Source organism: Elephantulus edwardii, unplaced genomic scaffold (assembly GCF_000299155.1).
Source record: "Elephantulus edwardii isolate Elephantulus edwardi_28Jun2011 unplaced genomic scaffold, EleEdw1.0 scaffold00193, whole genome shotgun sequence".
Classification (NCBI taxonomy): domain Eukaryota; kingdom Metazoa; phylum Chordata; class Mammalia; order Macroscelidea; family Macroscelididae; genus Elephantulus; species Elephantulus edwardii.
The window spans coordinates 3,887,193-3,907,047 of NW_006399943.1; the positions used below are offsets into that span (position 1 = coordinate 3,887,193).

General features: G+C 56.2%; 1 protein-coding gene across 1 annotated transcript in view; it reads left to right on the forward strand.

The window, feature by feature from the left end:
* The first annotated feature begins 14,183 nt into the window (after nt 1-14,183).
* The window catches only part of CDH4 (cadherin 4, type 1, R-cadherin (retinal)), a 104,556-nt gene continuing 98,884 nt past the window's right edge, over nt 14,184-19,855 (forward strand). The window contains exons 1-2 of the mRNA XM_006896931.1: nt 14,184-14,193; nt 16,441-16,655. Of these exons, the coding sequence (XP_006896993.1) occupies nt 14,184-14,193; nt 16,441-16,655 (225 nt within the window). The remainder of the gene's footprint in view (nt 14,194-16,440; nt 16,656-19,855) is intronic.

Consider the following 19,855-nt stretch of genomic DNA (forward strand, 5'->3'; position numbering starts at 1 on the left):
ACCAGGTCTGGGCCTGCCGGCCGCTATCACACGAGGGGGCTTTGATTCTGGGGTCAGGGCTGTGCTGGGAGATGACCGATGCCAGCGTCCCGAGAAGGGGATCTTCTGGTGACATTTCACACAGCTCACGGCTGAGGAGTGAGTAGGCACACGAGGCACACTGAGCTCCCTGACATCGCGTCCTCAGTTGCTGAGAAGTCAGCAGTCCACATTCACCCCGAGATGCCTCAGAAGAAAGGCCTGGCGGTCATCTTCCAAATACTCAGCACTGACCCTCCTGTGGACTCAGCTCTGGCGACACTCACAGGGTAGCCAGGTCTCGGCGGGGACTTGGTGGCACCTTGCCTGCCGCGGCCTTGTCAGCTGAGGTAAAGCCCACTCCTGTCCCCGACAGAGTGCCGTGTGCAGGGACAGCGTGCAGGGCTTCTCCTTAAAGGTGGGCGCTGCCAACCCAGGACAGACCATCCTTGTGCTGTGTGCTGTCAAAGTGACCAGCTCCTGGGGCCCCTGTGTCTCAGAGAGGAGCTGCCCCATGTGGGGTGTGGCAGGCAGACGTGTGTACAGAGCCGACCACCAGGTCTCCCCTGCCCACCAGTCCCAGGACGTCTGTACACCTGATTGTGCGGCTGCCCCCAGAGCACGTGGAAGCACCTTTGGTTCCTGTGTGGCTCCGTTTAACCGGATGTGGGGCTCTGGGTCTGCAGCTGTCATTGTGCTGCACAGCCCCCAGGGCTGGTGGGCCTGCTACGTGCCATTCAGCGAAGGGGGGCAGCCCCGTACATGTGTGCATGTGGGAGTGTGTGTGTGTGTCTGTGTGTGTGCAAGTGAGGGTACACAGTCTCTCCCTGAGAACTCATTTGTCAAAGTCAGTGGAACTTTCTGGAACAGAGCATGCAGTGTGCAGGAAACATCGATCCCCTCTGATAAGTGGAGTCAGAGGCCTAGGATCAGTGGACACTGGCAAGCGGGTCTCCGGTGTGAATTTCAGTGCCCTCTCTCTGTGTGGTGGGGGTCTGTGGAGTGTCCATCTGGCATGAGGGACAGCAGTGACCACCAAATAGGGGTGGTGGGATGGGACTGGTCAGGAGGAAAGGGTTGGAGAGCGGTGGCATTGCCTTGTCCAGTGTGGCCTCTGCCAGGGTGGACCGCTGTGTCTGACAGGGTCCCTCCTGCCCCGTGCAGACTCCTCGGTGACATCACTCTATAGACTCTGCATGTCAGACAAGTTGTGTATCTGCTGCAACCCCTGTGGGCAGTGACTGTGGACACCACTGTCCCCATAGCACGTGCTGGCCTTTCCCTAAAGCGGACAACTGGCTCAGGTGGGCTCCAATGGGACACTGTTTGCAGAGTCTCTGACAAGTCACTGTGTGTTGAGGGTGAGCAAACGGAGAAGAGCCTGGGGTGCAGTCAGAGGCCCACAAGTCCCACCCACATGTCCCTTTGGTGGAGAGTCCATGTAGGAGACTCTAGGTCACGTGTGTGGCCAGTAGTTCAGCTCTGGAACTGAGTGGTCTATAGCAGGGTCCCTAGTCCACCCTTTTGGGTCATCTTGTGACCCACTGGGCCACCCTGTCCAGCAGGTCTGTGTGTGAGAGGCCACGTGTTCCCTGAGACACAGGCAGAGTCCTCCCAGGCCGACTTGTCCTCTCTCCGCTGGCAGGCCCAGCACGGAGGGGCAGGCGGACGGGGCTCCAGCCCTGACTTTCACAGATGGTGTCAGCTAATCACTGTCGCACCTCCGTAGCCGTGGTTCGCAGGCTGGGAGACAGATGAGCGTGGCTGTTTCTGTAGCGTGTGAGCGTTTTTCCATTAGCGGCATCGGGCTGGGCCATCTGTGTGTTTCAGGAGAAAGTTTACCACCAACTGCGAGCTGGAAACTTTGGAGCAATCGCTGAGTGGGCAGATTCCCACCTGTCTGCAGGCTGCCAGCGAGGCTGTGGAGGGGGGCAGACCAGGTGGGGGCCCACCCCAGCCCCACGTGGTCTCCTGAGTGGGTCTCCTTGGCTGGTGGGTGCTGTGAGTGTCGTGTGATAGAGCTGAGGGACCCCCTGGGGCTTCCCAGGCTGCCATCTGTGTGTGGCCGTTTGCCAGGGAGCCAGTGAAGGGATTTGAACCACAAACCTTCTGACTATCAGCAGAGTGCTAACCACTGTGCTTCCACGGCTCCATGCTGAACTGGTTGTTAGTGCCACTAAGTGTGTCCTGACTGACAGAGCGACCCTGCCAGACGTAGCAGTGGTGCGCTCAGAAAGTCCGGAGGTGTGTCTTTATTGGACAGGTAGCCTCCCCTAGCCTAGGTCAGTGATAGCCAGGGAGAGAGCATTGATGCAGCCCAGCCCTCGGGGCCACAGTGTTAGGAGCCGCAGGAGCAGAGGCTTCTGTCCAAGGTCATGAGGACACGGAAGGTCCTTGAGAGCTTGGGGCCTGGGAGAAGCTCCTGCAGGCCCACGGGTGCCCCCGAGGTCTAAGGGGACATGAGTGTAGCTGGGGCTACAGAGCAAGTGTAAGTGAAGCCTCACAAGCAGGGCAAAGAGTGGCCACAGTTGCTGAGCGAAGGCCTCCACCCCCTGGACCTAGTGGCCAGTCTGCAGGGTGGGCGGCCCCCAGAGCCCTCTCAGAGTCAGCACCCGGGTGCCCTGCACCATGTCGCCCAGGAACCACGTGCATGGTCTCATCACACCCCTCACAGGGGCCGAGTCCAGGCACCCCAGCCCTCGTTCCTGGCCCCTTTCTTCCTCCTCTCTCATCCCCCTGAACAAACTCTGCCAGCTCTGCTCAGCTGGACCCCTGACCACACCCCTGGCCACCAAACCCTCCTGTAGCCTTTACCTCTTCAGCCCAGGGTCCAGAGGGTGGAGACTTTGCTCCAGCAAGATGGACACAAGGGAGTCTGCATCTGACACTCAGGCTCAGAAAGAGGAAAAGAGTATCCCAGGTCTGCTCGCCCTGCTGCCCAGACAGGGCCCTGCTGGCAGCCCTGCCCGCCAGACATCCGCGCACGACCTCTTCCTGACCATGGCCAGCCTTCCTCCCGCCTGCAGTGTGGCAGCAGCATAGACATCATGCGGGGTTCAGTGAGATGATTATTAATTGTCTAACGGGACACTGGCATTTATCTGAATCTTAGGAGAGAAAATCTACTGCCTCATGGCAGCAGACAGCCGCAAATATGCCACTCCTGACCCTGTTAGTGCTTCAGCTCTGAGGGTCAGTGCCCAGAGCCACCACGGGCCAGCGTCTGCCCGGAGGTGCTCAGCCCTCTCCCTGCGTGGCAGAACCTACCTGCCAGCCTCCTGCCTCCGCCACCTCAGAGGTTTCTCACCATTTCTCACATCACCATTCCCTGTCTCCTGAGTCCATGAGGTGCCCAGCATGGAGACCGCGGTCCAAAGGACACAGTCCACTCTCGGGTCCCCTTTCCCATGGCCTTGAGACGGGATGGCAAAACTGACCAGTGCCCAAGGGGTCCATACATTTTATTTGCAACTGTGGTGTCAGAGAGAGCACTGAACATCCCTTGGATGGTCAAAAGAACAAACAGACATGTCCTGAAGAAGGTGCAGCCAGTGTTCTTGGAGGCAGAGATGATGGAGCTCTGTTTCCCGTACTTTGGGCATGTTGCTAGGAGAGGTTGTTCCTCGGAGAGGGAGGATATCATGTGTGGGATGGGGAGGGGGCAGTGAAAGAGAGGAAGACCCTCGACCAGATGGGCTGACACCGTGCCTGCAGCAAAGGGCTCAAGTGTGTCAAGGATGATGCTGGGGGGCACAGGATCTTAGATCGGATATTCACAGGGTCGCTGAGTCGCTCAGCGGCCCCTAAGAACAGCAGCAAGCCCACAAGGATGCCATGTGTCTTATTCACATTTTCTGTCGAGTCCCCTTGGTGGGCCACAAGCATGGTCTCACCCAGTCGTTTGTCACAACAGCTACAAGGCCAGGTCAGTAATCCGCCGTCCCCTGCCTGGTGGCGCCTGGTCCTGGCGGTGCAGAGGGCTGCACTAGCGGCATCTGGGCCGTCGTCAGCAGCCCTTGCTCCTCAGAACCCCCACTCAGCCCAGCGCTCCTGCCTCTCCCTGCGCCAGCTTCACCCCCACACCCCTCACCCCCCAGCCCAGCGCCCCACCCGTCCAGCAGCACGAGTGTCCTGCCTCTCCCTGCGCCAGCTCCACCCACCCCCACCCCCGCCCAGCGCCCCGCCCATCAGCATCATCAGTGGCCGTGATGACAGCTAACGAGCTGGCCGAAGCCCACACTCAAAATCGCATCCAAACATCTTGCTATTTTCTGCAGCACGATGACTGCATTTGAAAACAGGCTATAATTGTGGGTTTCGGTGGGTTCTAATCAGAGGTATGGACTCTTTTAAATCCTGGCAATTCCTGTTTGTTACCAATACAGACAAGGACGCAGCCCACCGCCAGGCGCCTGAATGCAAAAGAACAACTCGTGGCATGAGCCTCATTGCAAAGAATCCCAAGGTAGCAGCCGCCACCGAGGTTTGCAAGAGCTCTACCCCTTTGCTTTCAAAAACACAAGCTGTTTTCCCCGGAAGAGCATGCAATGTGCGAAAACATTAGTGGTATTGCAAAATGGTTGCGTGCAATAGCTGTGGAAATATTTCACTGAAGCATTAACCTGCGCTTGCTTCCCTTCCCTCCCAACCCAAATGGAGAGACTCTCCCCAAGTCTTGATCTTCTTCCTCTGTGTAATTGCTGCTTTAAAACACAAACCACTGGAGTTACACGCGGGGCTGTGCTCAGGTGTTGCTCACCCAGAGGCCGTGCAGACCACTTTCCCCGGAAGAGAGAGGACGAGAGTTGCAGGGACACGGGAGTGTCCTCCCAGCGTGTCCGCGAACACAGCGCAGCACAGGCGCTCGTAGGATTGTCTGTCTGATGGGGCACTCGCGTCTGTCCACGCGTTCCTTTTCTCCTTTCGTCCTGTCGGCCTGCTAATTCCTGTCGGCCTGCTAATTCCCAGTCTCTGTCTCTCTCCTGTTTTCTTTTGAATGGAGACGCCCGCTGACTGCTGAGATAGAGACAGAGCTGAAAGTAGGGAAGGTGACAGGACCTCGTGTTGTGGGAGTTTAAAACGCCAGCTGCCACCCAGCACCCTGTGTGAGAAGAGGGGGTGTCTTTGTTCCTCTGTCCCTTCTTTGGGGACAGGAGGTAAGGGGCCAAGTGAGAGCAGCCCTGGGGGCGCCCAACTCCCCTCTGTCTTCACACAGACCACCTTGTTCCAGAATCTTCTCGGTGACTCCGCCTCTGTAGAAGGGCCCCTGTGAGGACCAGCTCCACAGGCCTGCTTATCTGACAGCTATTCAGAGGCTTGGTCCTGGCTCTTCCGGAGACGGACAGCAGCTGACAGTGATGTCCCAGTGGGCCGGGAAGGAGGCCGGGGAGGAGCCTGGGAAGGAGGCCGGGTGGGCCGGGGAGGAGGCTGGGCGGACCAGGGAGGAGCCCAAGGAGGAGGCTGGGGAGGAGGCTTCTCAGCCAGCATCTTCCTTCATCTTTGGTAGTCGGGTGGGCTTTGCTTATGTCTCTCTGAGGCCGTTTTATGATCCTCATGCAAATCCGTGCCGCTTCTCTTCAGCCCGGATCCTCCGAGCTGCCTCTGTTGGGTGTGGGGTGTGGGGTGCTGGGTACGTATGTCCTGTATCAGCTGCCCTAGGGCCCACCTCTGGGTAGCGCAAAGCTCTGTCTCGCGTCACCCCAATAATCACTGCAAATCTGACCGTCATAATCTGCAGGGCTTTTACTGGCTACTTGATCGCCATGCCTTTCTTCCTAGTCTTAATCTGGAAGCAACACACAAGCCTCCACTAGTGAGAGGGCAGAGGCTGCACAGGAGACACCTCCCTCCCGCAGAACCCCAGCACGGAACCCCTCCCCCAGCTGACACATGCAGCAGGTGCTGACGCCCCCCCCCCACCTGGCCGGGGAGGGAGCAAGGTGGGTGTGGACGTGAGTCCAGGGCTTCATCCTCTGCTCAGGTTCTAGTCTGAAGACCCTGTTCTCTGTGAGAGGCCCTTTCTCGCTGAGAATAGCTGGCAGCCTTCCCGTCGACAGGCGCTGAGGCGCTGACAAGGTGGTCCATTCTGGCCGGCTGGGAGGTGGGTGAGGCTGCGCAGCCCCTTGTGGGGACGCTGGGCGTCTCCTCTGCCTCCACTTTCCATTCTTGTTTGTGAAAATCATGCAAAAAAACCCTTCCTGGTTCACTGACCTTTCTGCATATTTTAATTCACACCCAGGAATAAAATGTCAGATAATTTTTATGCATTTGGCTGAGAAATTCGCGGCTATCTATAGAAAAAACAAAGAAAAGAAAAGCATTCTTTATCAAGATTTCATGTCAAAATTGTGCAGGGGATAATTACCTCAGGATAAACGCTTCATTTGCATAATGCTCCCTGCACAGCGTTGTCCTGGGAATGAAGGAGGTGGTGGGGCCGCTGGTGGTGGCTGTGCTGAGGGCAGCGTCCGGGGGGCTGGTGGCGGCTGTGCTGAGGGCAGCATCTGGGGGGCTGGTGGCGGCTGTGCTGAGCGCAGCGTCCGGGGGGCTGGTGGCGACTGGCTGAGGGCAGTGTCCAGAGGGCTGGTGGCGACTGTGCTGAGGGCAGCGTCCAGGGGGCTGGTGGCGGCTGTGCTGAGGGCAGCGTCCAGGGGGCCCTGAGTAAACGTGAGGTCAGGCACCCCGTGAGGTTCCTGTTTATTGCCTCCAAACCTATTTCATTAACTGACTTTCCCTACTAAGGATTTAGTCTCCAGGGCGACCATGAGTCCCCAAAACCTTGTCCCACAGGCAGCCCTGTGCTGAAGAGTCCACAGTCACCCCTATGGGCCAGCCCCCCTCGGGGCGCAGTGTGAACACGTGTGGGGCAGGGAGGGCTCAGTGATGTAAGTGTTTTCCCTATTTGAGGCTTGAAAAGGTAAACCTGGCACCACCTCCTTCACTCGGGTCTTCCTGTAGGAGGGGAGGCTGGCCAGGTGGAGTCGGGCCACCCTCAGGCCTTCCACAGCTGCCCTCTTCACGGGAGCAGATAGTCACAGCTTCTCCTGCTTCAGCCCCTGTGCCACTCACTATACAGTGGACATCTCCAAGAGTGATCATGCACAGCTGTCACCTTCATAAAGCCACCTCCCCTGGCCTTTCCTGCCAACAGCACCAAGGAGTGCTGATCCAAAGGCCAGCAGTTCAAAGCTGTGGTGGAGGTGGCCGCCCAGGACGCCTTGCAGGGCCCTGCTGCTGTCACAGGGTCTCATGGGCACAGAATCAACTCCACAGCACCCAGCAACTGCTCTCTGTCCATCCCAACCCTGGCACTTGGACGAGAGGTCTGGCAATGCGCTCTGTACAGCAAACACACCCTCTGGAGCAGGTCGCCCTGTACCCACGAGTTCACTGTAAGTCTGCATCCACTGGGGGACTGCAAGACAGTGAAGCTAGATGTTTTGTGTGGTTCACTGAGGTCCTTGTGGCTTGATCATCCCCTGCTCCTCTTCTGCCTCCTCCTCCAGTTAGCCCTCTCCCCAGGCCAGGACCTTCAGGCTGTCCTGGGGTTCTCCTACACCTGTGGTCAGCCTCCCCCATGGACCTGTAAGTGTCCACCCTTCTTTGCCACACCCCACCCTGCTGCAAGCTGATGAATGTGTTCAAGGGGGCGAGGAGGGGGTCCTGGATTCCAGACCCCAGGGATCTACCACTCTGGGGCTCCCTCAGCACCCCAAAGCCAGATGGGGCTGGACTGAGCTTGTGGACCCAAGAGAGGCTGGCCCAAGCCAGGGACGCGGAGGAGAAGTGTTTGCATTTCTGGCTGTCTCCTGTTTACTTGAGGGGGATGCTGGCCGCCAACCAGGAGTGTTTGCAGAGGGAGCCGCTGGTAAAGTTCAACCTCGTGTTTGGGCTCAGTCCAGGCAAACTGAAGCCCGACGTGCCAGGCGGGGGTGCCAGCTGTCTCCCAGCACTCAGAGGGAGGGCTGTGAGGCCCCTAAGAACAAACCACAGGGAGAGAGCTGTCAGGCTCCCCTAGAAAAAAGCAAGCCTTGGAGGGTCGCAAGCTCTACTTAAAACAACTGTAGGTAAGGGCCTGCTCCCCCAAAACAGCTGTGGGGTGTGGCCCTTTCAGACTCTCCTCAAACCAAGCTTCAGGTGGGGGTCTGCAAAGCCCTCAAAATAACACATTATTAGGAGGATGACTCCACGCTCCCCCAAAACAAGCCACCAAGGCAGAGCTGCCAGGTTCATGTTGGTTTATGATTTTACAGTCCCCACGTCATAACCGCACTCGCCCTGTTCCCTCTCTGTTCCTCCTTTTCCTGTCATCCTCCCTGGCCTGCCCTCTGCCTTCTCTGCCTGTGCACATGCTCCGTGACCTGTGTGGCCTGCTGATCTAAGCACTGGTTTACCTCACATGTAGTTGGTCTTCTGTTTTAAAGGTGGAGGGAAAGGTGGGAAGAAGGGGATGGGAGAGAGAGGAAGGCGAAGGAAGACAAGGAAGGTTGACAGCCCAGTGTCTCAGGCTCAGAGCACAGGCTCAGTGCTGCTTCCAGGGAGTGGACACTGCGTGGGCTCCGGTCTGTGACTCTTGGGCCATCCCCACCACAGGCGGCAGGGGTACCAGGCAGGATGCCCTGTGTGGAGCCCTGGGCTGTGATGTGGACACGACACACAGACCCAGACCCGCTGCTGCGTGTGCACCCAACCTCCACACCCTCCGTTCACTCACTCGTGAGTCACACATTCTCACTCACACAGTCCCTCGCTTGTTCATTCACTTGTTCACTGACTGACACGTTCACTCCCTCACTCCCCCAGTGGTTCATTCATTCGCAGACCGACTCATTCATTCACTCCCCCACTGGTTCACTCATTCACTGACTCGCTCGGTCACTCACTGGATCACTGTGACGAGCCTGTCCCAGTGTCTTTGTGCCATGTCACCTGCCACTCCCGCTCTGTGGTCTGCAGTTGTGATGACCTGTGCGTCGTCCAGGATGTCCGTCTGTCTGTGTGTGCCCCTGGCTCCTGCATTGAAAGGTCAGCCCAGGAGCAGGGCGCACATGCTGCCTTTGCTGCCCCCTGAGGAGAGGCCCACAGCAGTGAGGTGCTGCAGGGCAGGCAGTGCCTGAACCCCTCTGAGTGGACAGTGTTCTGCATGCCCACAGCGCCTGCATGATTCAGTCAGGCCAGTACAGGAGGGTAGCCCCTGGCTCAGCCCCCATCTCTAAGCAGAACTCAGCTGCCCTCCAAATACCAGCCAGGCTCCTGTTGATGGAATCACAGTAACCTCAGGCCCTCTAGGCCCGAACACCACCCTCTCCCCAGATGTTGGGGTCCTCTGTGAGCTTTGTAAGGATGGAAGACCCTCGACCCCTCAGCCAGGGGTGGGCATGGCCACAGCAGGGTCCTTGCTGACAGAGCAGGCGGCAGCTGGGGCCTGGCAACCCAGAGCACAATCATAGAGCACAGCCAAGACAAGGCTAGTGTCCACAGCGGGACGGGATGCAGAGGAGGAAGGCAGCCTCTTGGGGGGACGAGGCATTCTCTACCTGAGCCTTAATTAAATGCAGATGATGCCGTTAGGCCTTCACAACTCACTGCATCCAAGGAGAGGGAGGCTGGCGTGTCAGTCAGAGGGGCAAGTGGGTTTGCTTTTTCTGAGCAGAATCGTCTGGGTAGCTGGCCCCTGTTCACCTGTCCAGTGGCCTGGCCACATTCAGCAGTGCTGTGCCCACAACAAGCCTGCACACTGCCTCTCCCCCACTCCCCAGTCTATGGGCTCCTGTTCGCCCACTGGCCTCTCAGTGCCCGTGATCTTTTCCTCATACTGCCCCCGCCCCAGACCACCCCTCCTCCAACCCCACAGGCTGGTTTTCCCTCAGTGAGGTCTCTGCAAACCCTTCGCCCACAGGCCCTCTCTTCTCTCGTGCCCGCCGTGTGTTCATCGTGATGGTTTGTCCCATGTGTCCCTGGGTGGCCCCAGCCCCACCCTGACCTCTGCTGGGCCACCTTCCCCCATACACCAGCACACACTGAGTCCCCTCACCTGTCCCAAGAGGAAACCCCAGATGCTTTGTGGGGTCGGGGCTGCCCAGGTGAGGAGTGACCTCATGTCACTCTGTTTCCACCCGCTGTCAGGAACAAGCCAATTAAAAGTGACGAGGGTGAGGGCTAAACCGAACTCCTCCTAATGAAGCAGGTTTCCTCTCGGCCACCGCCTGACTCCAGGTTTGGCATAAGCCTCGGATAAGCCTGGCTGCACCCGTCCAGCAAAGCGATGTTTGTGGGGAGGTTGTTCACAGGGAGTCCGGAGAGGTGGGGCCACTTTGCCGGCATCCTGATTACGGCTGATTCGCAGGCCGAGCATCAAGCCCTGGCATCTGGCACCGTCTGAGCCCAGAACCACCATGCTCGGCCAGGGAGTGTGCACCTCAGATCTGCATCCAGTTCTGTGACGCACAGGAAGTACCCAGAGGGGACATCCGCAGTGACTGCAGCCCCTCGATAGCTCTTGTGTGACCACTTCACCCCAAGAAGGGATTTTCACCCACACATTCAGCTTCCTGATTGATATAGCCTGGAAGTGGTGTGGGAAGTTCCTGGGAGACCGTCCACCCCTGACATTCTATAAGCATCTTGGAAAGTTCTAGAAGCATAGTTAAGCCATACCTCTTTACTGTAGCACACAGTACATGATGCACACACACATCCATCTCAGCAGAAATGCCAGAACCTTCTAGAAGGCCTCCCAACGCCCGAGAGTTTTTCTCCACACTGGCACCCTCGCCATCCTGGGGCTGTCCCCAGGGCCAGCAGGGCTGTAGGACCTGCCGAAACGACAAGGCAGGCTGGCCTGTCCGCCTATGCTTAAACAATCGGAACCCATCTCCTGCCCTTGTCCAGTGTCTCCAAGCAGATGGTGGTAATGAGCCGATCCCGATGGGGGACACGTGCCAGGCTGAATGCCGACAGACCCGGGGAACCTCGGGGGGACCTCAGGGGGTTGTGTCCACCACTGCTGTGAGCTGTGCTGCAGTGGGAGTCGCCGTGCACGCGTCTGTTTGAGTCCTTCCTTTCAGGTCTCTGTGTGCACACTGGCAGTGGAGGGACTGGGCATAGGAAGCCCAGTGCTGTAGCACACAGAGCAGCTAACTACAAGATCAGTGGTTCAAATCCACCAGCCACAGGAGGAAGATGTGGCAGCTGGCTTCCATAGAGGCTGCAGCGTCAGAAGCCTTGTGGGGTCCCCATGATCAACATCGACCTCACCGCGATGGGCTAATGCTGAGTACCTTTACACATGCTGGTTCGCATCTGGAGGTCTTTGGAGAATTGTCTGTTTAAGGTTCGAATCCCTTATCCATTGTTAATTAGTGGTTTCAGTGGTTTTTAGAGAAGATTCCGTTCAGTGACGCACCCCTTCCTCCTCAGCGTGTTCATTGAGGCCAGACAAGAAAGCAGACCTACAGCCCAGGGCTAGATTTCTGTGGGACACCTTTAACTTTTAAAATGTCATGGATGCATGTGGCAGCCTGGATGAAGCTGTGCAACATTGTGCCAAGGGCAGGAGGCCCAGCCCAGCAGTACACCTATGAGAGACGGCCTGGCACCACAGCACACCTGTGAGGGATGGCCTGGCCCAGCAGTACACCTATGAGAGATGGCCTGGCCCAGCAGTACACCTATGAGAGACGGCCTGGCCCAGCAGTACACCTATGAGAAATGACCTGGAACCACAGCACACCTGTGAGAGACGGCCTGAAACCACAGCACACCTGTGAGAGATGGCCTGAAACCACAGCACACCTGTGAGAGATGGCCTGACACCACAGCACACCTGTGAGAGATGGCCTGGCCCAGCAGTACACCTATGAGAGACGGCCTGGCCCAGCAGTACACCTATGAGAAATTACCTGGAACCACAGCACACCTGTGAGAGACGGCCTGAAACCACAGCACACCTGTGAGAGACGACCAGAGTAGGCAGAGCCAGAGAGGCCAGGGGCTGGCAGGAGCAGCAACAGTGTTTGAGAGTGCTTGTTCTTGGAGGGGATGATGCTGTGGCAATGTGGAGAGGGAGCGGCTGCCCATTACTAGGATATACTCACTGAATGTCATTGATTTGTTCAGGTGAGAATGGCTAATCACACACTAGGTAAGCTCCCCCCATCCACCTGTAGTCTGTCCTCCTTGTGGTTTCCGTGTCACTGTGATACTGGAGGCTCTGTCACCAGTATTTAAAACTCCAACAGGGTTACCTGTGGTGAGCAACTGTCAGTGAACCATCTAGCCTAAGACTAGGAAGAAAGGCCTGGCAATATACTTCCAAACGCCAGCCCATGAAAAGCGGGTGAATCCCTAGAGTCTCACCCAATACAGAGCTGGAGGATGAACCCCTTCACTGGAAGGTGCTCACAGTACAGAGAGGCCACTGCAGCAGGTTCAAGAGGACTGGTGACAGCGGACAGCCCAGGGTGGATAGTATTTGCTTCTCTTGGACACGAGGTGTGAGAGTTGGAACTGACTCAACCGAAACTAACAGCTTGATTTTACCAAAAACCCAGACACAATTCCATGTAGATCTTACACACGCCGCATGGCGGGGGCCTGGGTCTGTCTCACGCCCACAGGGGTGATTCCAAGGCCACGTGTGAGGTGCATTCTGATGACACCATCCTTAATGTCATAGAGGCTCCTCCACGTGGGCTCCAAGGACCCCGTCACCCAACTGCCCAGTGCTGCCAGGTCCACGGAGTCCCTGTAGGGCAGAGAGAGCTGCCTGTCAGCCTTGCCAAGCTGTCATCTCCGTGGAGGAAGGCTGCTTCCCCTCTCTTCTGGAAGTGGCTCGTTGATTCGAACTATTCATCTCTGTTCAGCAGCCCAATTGAAGCCGGGTTAATGCAAGTTCGGCTCCTGGTGTCCTCCTTTTTGTAAGCCCCACGGACGCCTACCTAAGACGTGTCCACACCTTCACGGCTCTTTCCTCACAGGACGGTGTCGGTGTCGCCACTCAGCCTGCAGGCCCGGCCCCATCAGTTTTATTAAAGATTCACTTTATGAACATCAAGAGGCTTCTCTGTGAATTCCTGCTCATCTCCCACATTGCAGGACTGTCACTTTTGTCTTTGTTGTTGACAATTGGGTGTCAAAAATGATTGATCCACTCAGTTTGTTGCCGGTTTTAATCTGTTTATCATTGGGCGAAGAGTGCTGTGAACCCTGTTTGGAGCTTTGCTGCCGTTTGAAGGAAGGTAATTCTTTGCTCACTGTTGTCGTCGGGTGTCCTGAGGTGACGAGGGCTCACGGCAGCCCTTGAACGCCAGCTGGGAGCCCTGCCCCGTCCGGCCGACCATCATCACAATCCACTCCGGGCTCGAGCCCTGCGTTCCGGTCGCCATGTTGATACTTCTTGTTGAGTCTTCCTCTCTTTCTCTGACCCTCCTCCCAGCACGATGTCCTTCTCCCCTCCTGACAGCGTGCTCTCACCAGCCCCCCCTCTCAGGAGCAACCTGGTTGCTCTTCCTCCCTGGCACCCCCTTTCTAGAGGGGGGAAATTTTCCAGGAGCGGTGGGTCCCTGTCCCACCACCTCACTCCGTGGGCACCCCCCACACTCAAGCCTCAGATGGGGGGGGTGTCCCCTGGGCTGCATCCTTTCTAAGACCATCTTCTGCTGGAAGTGGGAGGTGTGGAAGTGGGGTGTCTGAGAGGAGGGCACCTGAGTTACTTAGTGTGCCACGGTAAGAGGGTAACTCGAGGAGAGATACTCTGTCAAGTCACCTTTTTTTCTTTTCAATCTAAACAGTAATTAAATCATACAATCCATGACAGTGACATTGCTTTTAAAAGCAGTCCTCCCACCAGAATTACCAGGATACCTGCACCTTTGTAAATACCAGACAGCTTCGCCCGTCATCTCCGTCAGCCGTGTATGACACAGCCGCTGGTGACTGAGAATCTAGGTGACAGCTGGGAGAGCACACACGTTAACACACGTGCACACACACACGTGCAGTCCACATGGGTGTGCAGCCTCTGGGGTGACTTCCTGCAAGGGAGTTAAGAATGGTCATGACCCTGTCGTCGTGGGAAAGAGTCTGGTCACACGGTGTCCTCAGGAACATCTCAGGAGCAATGGTGGCCCGTCTCTGCTCTAGAGCTGCTGTAGACACCTACCACAATGGGGCATTGTAACAAACAGGGAGGCTGGGGGGCTCGGGCTGTGTCTCTGCGTTGGCTCTGGGGGAAGGCCGGGGTCTCTTTTCAGCATGGGAGGGGTCAGCTTTCCTGGAGGTCTCCATTGCCTCGGTGTCCGTCGCACTCTGGCTGTCAAAGGTCCTTAATGTATGGACCCTCAGGTTCAAAGACACACTCTGCTCCTGTCTCCTCTGCTCTCTCTTCTCTCCTTTAATCCTTCCTAAGACAGGAGGTGATGCAGGCCACACTCCGAAGACTCTCCTTACAGCAGGTCCTAGTTAAAGGGGCTGCATCCCCCTAATCCCTTAGAACTGATTGGCTGATCATCAGATCACATCATAGGGCATGATTGCATCATTGTATAACTGCCAAATGACATTACACCCCTAAGAACCAGGACCCAGCCAAGGGGATGTGTCTGAGGGACTCAGTCCCATCTGTGACATAGGGTCAGGGTCATCCACCTCTGACCTGGCCCTCCTCAAAGGAAGGGTTGCCTCTTGCTGATAAAAAGAAAAGGGCCAGCAAGCAGGGCAGACCTCAGTAACTCGCAGAGCCCTGTTGCCCTCAGTAGTGGTTCTCTGATCAGTTCCTTGGGCTCTGTAACAAGCACCCCAAACTCATGGCTCTAAAGAATGTACGTTAAATCTCACATTCTAGAGACTGACCCATAGGCCTGACCAAATATGAAGTGGGATTCCAGCCCCTGCACCTGTGGACAGAGCCCCTGTGGGAAGAGGTTTCCTTTGTTACTTCAGCGGGGCCCTAAATGCCTCACTGCTGAGTCACTAACAGGGCGGGAGACACAGAACCAGGCGTCTGGGGGGAAGACGGACAGACTCCACGTGGAAATGGGGAAGGGACCGAGGATCACTGGGATCTCGGAAGCTCAGAGAGGCAAGGACTGTCCCCCAGAGCCGGCAGAAAACAAGCCTTCCCCTAGAGCACTGGGAGAGAATAGATCTCTGTTCTCCACAGCCCTCCTCTTGGCATGTTTCTCCTGCAGCACTAGGGAGCAGCTGAAGCTCCATCAGAGGGGCTGTCCCACACCTTCGCCCAGTTTCTGGGGGTTCTGGGGGGCCCTCGGTGGCTCTGGGCTGATGGTTGGTGTGCTGTCTCCTGGCACCTCTACTTCCTCTTTCACAATGACCCACGCACTCAAGTCTCATCTCTGGTTCACTGGTGGCTCCACAGAGACCAGACCCCCCCTTCCAAACAAGGGTACACTCACAGCTACTTAACTGGGATTTGGGGTACTTTGAGGGGACGCCCCCATAGGAGCGCCTGAGGCACCGCCACTAACTCGGATCTTGACCTCATTTGTGTGGAAAAATAGATTCATCTTGGCTTTGAAGGCAGTGTGGGGTCAGTTTGTGTGCTGCTGGGAAGCGAGGGCAGTTCTGGATAAAGGGAGACTCGCGCTGCCCTTGGCAGACTCCCCTGAGTCTACAGAGAACAATAACGGGACACAAGCCATGGGCAGAAACATAAGTGCAGTCTCAGGGAACGTGGGCAGGCGGCCCCCATGGTGGCTGTGCCTTATTCATCCATTTATTTACTGCGTGGCTCCAGGGGGTAGACGGGAACCCTGGTGGTTGCATAAAACACTGGCTGCTAACTGAGAGGTTGGTAGTTCTAATCAACCATCAGCTCTGAGGGAGAAAGATGGGTGGTCCCCCCATAAAGATTTACAGGCTCGGAAACTCAAAGGGGCGGTGTCACTGAGTCAGAATCATCTCTACAGCAATGAGTTTGGGTATTGAAGGGATAGAAAGGAGCTGGGGACACAGGGGTTAACTGCTGACCCAAGGTTGCCAGTTCAAACCCACCACCCACTCCACTGGAGAAAGCCAAGGCACCTGCTTCTATAAAGATGACAGCTCACAAACTGAGGGGCAGTTCTCCATCCTGCAGGGTGGCTGTGAGAGGGGACCGGCTGGACAGCAGGGGGCTGCTGGTGGTACAGTCATTAAAGCCTTGAGTGTCGGTTGTACGATCATCAGCCTCTCTCAAGAACAATGCGGCCATCTGCCCCTCCCCAGCACTCATGGCCTTGGACATACTGTGAGCAGTGCCCCTCTGTCCTCAGGACAGCAGTGGGTGGGTGGGCCTGGACGGGTGCACAGAGCCTTCTGGGGATCAGGGGTGAACATACGTGTTCCTGCTGCTTTGGGGCTGAAACCCTCTGCTGGAAGACTGCACTCTGCAGGCCCCCCTGACCCTCCTCCTTTCTCTTGCAGTCAAGTTCAGCAGCTGCCTGGGCACCCAGGGGACGCAGTATGAGACCAGCAGCCTGGACTTCCGCGTGGGTGCAGACGGCACGGTGTTCGCTGCCCGGGAACTGCGCATCCCCTCCCAGCAGGTGGCCTTCACCGTGACAGCACGGGACCATCAGACAGCTGAGCGCTGGGACGCCGTGGTGCGCCTGCGGGTGGCCCCACACGCTGGACACAAGGTGAGCGGGTCCCTGAGGACATGTGAGGCACAAGGTGAGGGGCTGGGACATGTCAGAGCCTAGACACACCTCCGGAAGGTTCTCTGGGTACCAAGGCTAACACGGTGAGAGAGCTGTGGCACTCAGAGGACAATGGTGCTGGTGGACACCCTGTGACTGTCCACCTTCCAGGGGGTGGTAGGAGTGAGTGAGTGTACACACACACACACACTCATATACCCTGCTGGGAGTGGGGGATCAATACACACACATACCCCCCCTCCCCTGAGGTGGGGAATCGATATACACGCACTCCTGGAGTGGGGAATTGATACACACATACACATATACACTCTGCTGGAGGTGGTAGATCGATTCATACACACACACGCACCTGCTGGAGATAGGGGATCGATACACACACACACACACACACACACACACACACACACACCCCTCCCGGGGGTGGGGGTCGATGTTCTACAGCCAGCTCCTGGGCACTTCCTGACAAAGAGCTCCCAGGTCTGTGAGCAGCCTTGCCTGAACGTGGCACCCACTCAGCCCCTGAGCTCCGAGTCCTGGAGGGCCAGGCCACGTGGCCAGTGAAGGTCATCAGAACTAATTTGGATGTGGGACAGGGAAAAGACTCCAAGAGAAGGACGGAGAAGGAGGGAGAGGTGTAGAGAGACAGATGTGCAGAAGGGAGGGGAGAGAGCCAGACAGACAGAGGGAGGGACACAGAGGCCATCATGTGAGAGATGTGGCACCTCCAAAGCCTCTCCTCTGCCTTGGGTCCCCTCTTACCTCACTAAGTGACCAATGTCCACTCTCCCTGGTTATGAAAGGGCTCCCTCACCCCTCCACACCACAGCCTCTAAGTGTCTATGCCTCCATAACTCCAAATGTCTGCTGGCACAGGGTCGTGGGGACCCAGTTGTTCTCTGTCTAACCTTGAGTTCACAGCTGTGTTGTCCTTGAACTTAGTACAGACAGTGTGGAGGGAACCAGGGCCAGCTCTCACACCCTGCTTGCAGGGTGCTCAGGAGAGCAAGAACTATAGTGGGTCCCTGATGTCACTATAAGGTCTCCATGGGCTTACTAGCATGTAACTGTGTGCTCCTGAGCCTGGGAGATCACGTCACCTGAAATACCTGCCACAGCGTCCGCATGTGCCAGCGTGAAAGGGGCCCACGAGGAGTAAGGGCTCCGCCCAGCTGAGCTTTGTGGTGCGATCAGACCAGCTCCGGCTCATCACGATCCCACGTACAACAAACAGAAGGAAGTCTGCCCATCCTGCCCCGTCCTCGCCATCGTCACACCACCCTCATCCTCATCTCACCGTCCTCACCATCATCACACCATCTTCATCCTCATCACACCATCCTCATCCTCATCACACCACCCTCATCCTCATCTCACCATCATCACCATCATCACACCATCATCACACCATCATCACACCATCATCACACCATCATCACACCACTCTCATCCTCATCTCACCATCATCACACCACCCTCACCATCATCACACCACCCTCACCATCATCACACCATCTTCACCATCATCACACCATCCTCATCCTCATCTCATCATCATCACACCATCTTCATCCTCATCACACCATCATCACACCATCCTCATCTCATCATCATCACACCATCCTCATCCTCATCACACCATCCTCACCATCATCACACCATCCTCATCCTCATCACACCATCCTCACCATCATCACACCATCCTCATCCTCATCTCACCATCATCACCATCATCACACCATCCTCACCATCATCACACCATCCTCACCATCATCACACCATCCTCACCATCATCACACCATCTTCACCATCATCACACCATCTTCACCATCATCACACCATCCTCATCCTCATCTCACCATCATCACACCACCCTCATCCTCATCTCACCATCATCACACCATCCTCACCATCATCACACCATCCTCACCATCATCACACCATCTTCATCCTCATCACACCATCCTCATCCTCATCACACCATCCTCATCCTCATCACACCATCCTCATCCTCATCTCACCATCATCACACCATCCTCATCCTCATCACACCATCCTCACCATCATCACACCATCTTCACCATCATCACACCATCCTCACCATCATCGCTGTGTCTGAGCCCATTTTTGCAGCCACTGTGTCCAGCTGTCTTCCTGAGGGTCATCTGTTTTGCTGACTCTGCTTTTCCAAGCGTGACGTCCTCCACAGGGACTGGCCGCTCCCGATGACGTGCTCACAGTGCATGCGGCAAAGTCTCACGATCCTTGCTTCTGAAGAGCCCTCTGGCTGCACTTCTTACGAGACGGATTTGTTTATTCTCCTGGCATCCGTGGTATAGTCAGTGTTCCTCACCAATACCACAATTCCAAAGCACTGATTCTTCTTCAGTCTTCCTTAGTCACTGTCCAACTTTCATATGCATATGAGGCAGCTGAAGAGACCCTGGCCTGGTCCAAATTCACTTTAGTCTTTCACATGCCATCTCCGCTCTTAAGCATTTCGAAGAGGTCCTTGCTGCCGATTTGCCTAGTACACTGTGCCATTTGACTTCTTGCTTACTTGTTGCATTGAGAGAGATCGCACTGCTCTGTAAACTTGAGAAGCTCTCATCACCTGTTTGACTAAAGGCGACACCTGGCACGATGAGCTTTCCAAGTATGCCCTTTGGGAAACCAGCGACCTTGTTGCGTGTGGCCCTCTTTCGTTCTGATTCTGGTTTAGGGCAAAGCAGAGGTGGTTTGATTCAGGGAAGAGACAGAGAGGATGCCCAGGGGCCCATCTTCAACATTAATGATGAGCTGGTTCTCAAAAGTCAACCCCACCAGAGACGTCAGTCTTCAAGCTCCGTCTAGGTCATGAGCTGCATGAGGGCTTGTTTCTGACAGCAGGGACACCTCTAAGGAAGTACGTTCCCCCACATTACAAGTCTCACCATGTGAATGCTAGAGAAATACAAGACAGATAGAAGTGGGCTTTTTCAGTGACTCGAGAATGTGCATCACACCACCTGGTGTGAAGTGCATTATGGAAAATGAGATACGTACCTACCACCTGGGTGTTTAGAAGAGAACAAGGGGACAGTGCATGGGACAAGCTCCAGGGTGAGGTGACGGCTATTAGGAATAAGAGAAATGGTCACAATACTTGATGAAGAGTTGTGAAGGGGACCTGAAAATCA